The sequence below is a fragment of the Chaetodon auriga genome, chromosome 11 (assembly GCF_051107435.1).
Source record: "Chaetodon auriga isolate fChaAug3 chromosome 11, fChaAug3.hap1, whole genome shotgun sequence".
Lineage (NCBI taxonomy): Eukaryota > Metazoa > Chordata > Actinopteri > Chaetodontiformes > Chaetodontidae > Chaetodon > Chaetodon auriga.
In genome coordinates, this window is record NC_135084.1 from 13,142,895 (window position 1) to 13,147,957 (window position 5,063).

The window sequence follows — 5,063 nt, forward strand, 5'->3', positions numbered from 1 at the left end:
GAATCACTGTCTGTCCACCACAAAAATGGAATTTCTCCAACAAACAATTTATATTCTTGAAGAAAACAAGTAAAAGTATAAAGCTCTCCAGCATAATCCACTGAGTAGTTTGATCAGTAATCCAACGTGTGTGTCCATCTAGTCTCACTGGAGAGGGAGGAAAAAAACTCAACAACTGCTGCCTATAAAAGGCTTTTCTACTCAAATGTCCCATGAAACTTTACACACAACTCAAATCAACCAGATTCACCTCATTTGAAATGAAACAACTTGCTATATTAAAGATCTGCTGTTTCTTCTTCTGTCGATTTGCACCACAGTGCACTCTTTTGCTTTTAACAGGAGGAGGATTACTCCTAGATTACTATTATTATTATTATTATTATTAGACACAGGACACCTGTGTGACACAGACAGTGTGGTGGGTGGGCTAATATCTAAGAAGATGAGGCCTCATTCAGAAGGACGATTTGTGAAGGAGAGCCTTGCTGCTGCACCAAACAAAGTAAAGCTGTTCCACAGTGTGTTTGTCTGGAAAATTCACTGAGATGAAGGAAAACCGGACGTGGAAACTCAGCAAGTGATCCAAACCTGGAAAACCAGCTGCGAGTAGCGTCATCATCATCATCATCATCATCATCATCATCATCATCGCTACCGTCTGACATCAGACGCATCGGTAAAGAGAAGCAGCTCCAATCATCACAGAGGTCAGTGTCCGCCCCCCCCCCCCCCAGCCCACTGCACAATCTGCTTACATGACAGGTTCTTTCCTTTGAAATCTGTGTCCTGTTTTTGGATAAAAATGCAGTCACCTCAGGAATAATACAGCGCAGTGGACGAAATGAGACCTCAAGGTGTTCAGTCAGAGTGAGGTTTATTATCACGTACAGCGGAGGGCTCGAGCCCCAATAAATCATCACAAAAAGACAACTGAAAGCATAAAGCAATCTCAGACGTGTCAGTCAGGTCAGATTTTTTTATGATTAATAGCTCAAGTCAGCGTGAAACATGAAAAGATGAATAACTGAAGACTTTTGATTGATTCTGAGCACGCTGCAGAGGCACAGGTCGAGAAAAAACATCTTTTTTAGAAATCTCTGATATACGTTTGATCAGCACAACACTATTTTACATGTTTGACATTTATAACAGTAAAAATATTGGTTTCATCAACCAATCAACCAATCACTGATTAGTCTGACCCAGACTACAAAGACATGTATGAAATACATCATCTTACTGTACATCTCACAATGCTGCATCTTTAATATACTGAAAAAAAAAAAAAAAGATATTTAGGCAGTAAAATCTAAGCCACCTCATAAATATGATCATCTAAAATCTTTTAATGAATAAAGATCAGAGAATAACAACACAATTACTTTTCTGTGGATGGTGAAATTTTGTTTTATCTCTTCTTCTCAACATCCTGCAGGACGAAAGAAATGCAGGTGTTATCGTTAAATCTCCGGCAGGCTCACCATATTTGGCACTGAGCTAAGGTTTAATGTACTCACCGTATTCTACTGACAACGGCCAGAGGCATTAATACAACAAGTCCAATGAGTAGCACGGCTGTGAAAGCGTACAGCAGATAATCTGCAAAGACAAAACAGTCAGTGTACTAAAACTGTATTGATGTGCATCTATTCATTAGCTATTCCCACTTATTCTTGATTGTCAAGGCTGGAGCCAATCATTGGACAAAAGGCAGGGTACGTGTCACGAGCCAATCGTAGACACAGACAACCATTCACACTCACATTCATACTAATGGGCAGCTGCATGGAAATTTACCGTGTAACCACATGCGTCCTTCCTCAGATTGGTTGATGTCAGGAGGTTTAGAGGGACCGCTGTTGCTTTTCCAAGAGGTCACTGAAATACACATAAAAGCTTTGAAAGGTTTCCAATACACAGATTCACTTAGGAAAAGGCCGTCTTGTAAATCAAAGCCCTACTCACTGAAATGCGATCGATTATGAAGCACGTCGTGAATCATGTTGCACTTCAGCAGATCGTTATTGTGCACTCCTTTGCATGTGCAAGGATAGTGAAGTGCTGTGCCCAAAGTGGCCAAGAAGGCTGTTTTACACTCAGAGTCTGCACCAAGGATGAGAGCTGGATCCGTCTGGCTGAAACATTCATCTTTTTGGAGGTCACTGTCGCTGCATTGTGCTTCTTCAGAGCTCCAGCATTTGGCTCGGAAAGTTTTCAACAGGTCTCTGGTAAATGAGAGAGAACATGTTCGTGGGTGCTGAGTGCTTTAAGGGCGGATACACACAGCACATTCGTCCTCTGTAACATCCTGGTCTATCAGCCATTAGTTAAAAAAAAAATCCACTTCATTTTGCTGTTAAATTTAAAGTGTGAGAAACTGGCTCTGAGGAAACATGAAAACAAAGAACCTGTTCAGTCTTCAGTCTCAGACGTACCGTCGAGAAGAGAATAGCACCGTACCTGCAGTGACTGTCCTCAACACACTCTTTAAGCGTCTCCTGGCAGATCCAGGTTTCGTCTCCACATGTGCCGCTGTGCAGAGCAGTTTTCATGTGCAGGCAGCTCTGATCTGAAGCATCGCACTCACACATGACCAGCATCTCTGCCACGTTGTGCGGCATGCTGCCATAGAACTGCCGAGTTTGTTGCTGACAGCGGTCCCGGTTGCACTGCTCTGCCATACAGGCCTGAAGAACAGGTGCTAGGTACCTGTTGCAAACTGCATCACTGACACAAACTGTCATTTGGTCCAAGCAGGATCCGGCGCCGTCGTATACTGCGCAAATACATGTATTGAGAGAGTTTTGAGATTGCAGAGACTTCATTTTTCTATTGATTGAATTCAGTAAGCACAGTAAAAGAATTACCATAGCCTATTAAACTGCTTGACTGCCAATCCATCAGTTTGCTCCTCTTCTGCTGAGCGGCTGTAAAAATAAACAGAAGCACGAATCTCCAACAAATGCTTCCTTGAAACCAGTGTGTTGTTCATGTCACTCACTCTGTAGCACAATTGTGTTTGTTCACACTGAACGTCAGACCGCCTTTGGTAAACAAAAATGCAATTTCACCTATAAATGCTTATCTCGGAGACGACTGAGAATAGCGCACCTGGCTTTCTGTGGCATTGTGCGGCCAGCGCTTGTATGGAGTCACACAGCTCCTCCTCCCAGGCACAAACACACCCTTGCAGAGACGGGAATTGGTCCAGTGCAGTCTGGATGGTCATGTTACAGACCTCTGAGCCTTTTATTTGGCACCCTCCACCTTGAATAACACAAACACGAGCGGGAAGCAGAAAAACAGGATTTTCCATTAGCGAGCCAGGTTTAAGCAACAGGTGTTTCCTATGTGCCTGCTGCTCTGATTATTCCTGTTGTGAAAGCTGGACGACATAAAATTCATCAAACTACAGGAGTCTAACGGCAAAGCTGACATGTATTTTAAAGGCAGCTGACAGCCTGTTTAGTATTATCTATTTATTTAGTTACATAGGCTTTGCTCCAGGCTATTGCCTCGATTATTACGTTTACAGAGCCACACTCCAAGAGGTGCAATTCAATTAAATAGCTTCATGCCCTGAGCCTCCAGAGGAAATGCAATCATGACTTTTATAATGCCACTAGAAAACATAAGGATGGCACCATGTTCCAGTGCCCCTGCAGCAAAAAGGTTAGATTGTTGCCTTTTTTACCCCCACAGGCGCCGCCGTAAAATGCCAGCTCACTGGTGCACAAATTTGACATGCAGGTGTCCACAGAAGCCCAACAGTCAGAAGGCAGAGATGACATGCTGATGCTGAGTATCTGAGGAATAACAATCCCTGAAATACAAGTGCATTCCAGTCATTTATTTATTGATCTTGAGAACTTGAAATCTTGATAGCATTATATTCACCGACGTGTCATTAAAGCATTATAGAAAAGGAAGCTTCAGAACCGTTAACATCACTCATTAAATACATACTTTGGTTGACTGTTCTTACATTATGGACTATAAGACGTGTAGCTCTAGTTAAAAACCTCGGTTTCAGCTAACATGCAGAAATGGTAAGATGAATTAGATTAGTTTTACAGTCAAAAATTAGACATTTTGTAGTTAAAGATGACTCACCAAGTATGACTGCAGCTTCCAGATGTGTTTGTTGCATGATAGCTGGTGCCAAGCTGTGTGGACAACTGAGGCTCTCCTGCAGCTGATCTGTCCCTCTGCTTGGTGTCAGTACTTGAGCTGGGATACACCACCCACAGTCAACCGGATGTAACACATTTACTGGAGGCTGCACCTTGCACAATGTAATGAAGTGACGCATGCAGTTCAAGAACAAAACAGACCTAAAAGAACAACGAAAGCCGGTCCTTGAATCTGAGTGAATGTGTCACTTTTAAAAGACTTGTTTTTCTAATCTTCAGGGGTATCTGTATCTGTATTTCTTTGCAGGTGGGAATTTTGGTTGTTGATGATTTGAGAATTTGGAATCAAAGCAGCTACAGCACATCTGGGAAGTATAGTTACATAATTAAGGTGTGATGGGGGTCACGGACAGTGCATGGAAGCCAGTTTGTGACCTCAGATCTGCTGATTTTAAATCCCCAAAAGTGTCAGTAGTTTTGTTATCTGTATTTTTTGTGGCGAAAATCAATTTCTGTTATGTTAAAATGATTCGTAACACGAGTTTCATGAGGAAGGGATCACTTATAGTGAGCAGACAGTTGGAGAAGGTGGAGTGGATGCTGCTGTTGGCAACTTAGCCACTGGAGTGCACCAATGGGATAAACTACAAGGCTTGTTCAGGGGTGTCCAGGTGGCGGTTGTTACAAGACTTCATTTTCATTTAATTAGTTTCCCTGAATCACATTTTCTCAGTTAGTGGAGCGACAGAAAGACTTCTGCTCTAATCTGTGGTCTGCCCCTGCCATGAACCACAAGGCTAATGAATATTCATCTCCCCTGTCTAAGCCCGTATTCTGTTTTAGTGGATATTAGTACTGTACAGAAAATTTGTTCTGTGTGTTTTTGGCAAGAGACTAGAGCCAAAGATGAGAAGATGAGAGACAGCA

General features: G+C 42.4%; 1 protein-coding gene across 1 annotated transcript; it reads right to left on the bottom strand.

The window, feature by feature from the left end:
* Positions 1 to 1,362: 1,362 nt before the first annotated feature.
* Positions 1,363 to 4,178, bottom strand: gfral (GDNF family receptor alpha like). The gene is made up of 9 exons (XM_076743835.1): positions 4,117 to 4,178; positions 3,698 to 3,826; positions 3,115 to 3,270; positions 2,871 to 2,930; positions 2,464 to 2,779; positions 1,969 to 2,228; positions 1,801 to 1,881; positions 1,521 to 1,602; positions 1,363 to 1,432 (listed from the first exon to the last, which is right to left on the bottom strand). The coding sequence occupies exons 1-9, from the start codon at positions 4,151 to 4,153 to the stop codon at positions 1,363 to 1,365; spliced, it is 1,191 nt and encodes a 396-aa protein (XP_076599950.1). The 5' UTR covers positions 4,154 to 4,178.
* Positions 4,179 to 5,063: the final 885 nt, after the last annotated feature.

Coding starts and splice junctions, on each gene's coding strand:
- gfral (XM_076743835.1), bottom strand. CDS start 4,153: ATGCAACAAACACATCTGGAAGCTGCAGTCATACTTG. Junction 2,229..2,463: donor GTTGAGGACAGTCACTGCAG/GTACGGTGCTAT, acceptor CTCATTTACCAG/AGACCTGTTGAAAACTTTCC. Junction 1,433..1,520: donor GCCGTTGTCAGTAGAATACG/GTGAGTACATTA, acceptor TTCGTCCTGCAG/GATGTTGAGAAGAAGAGATA.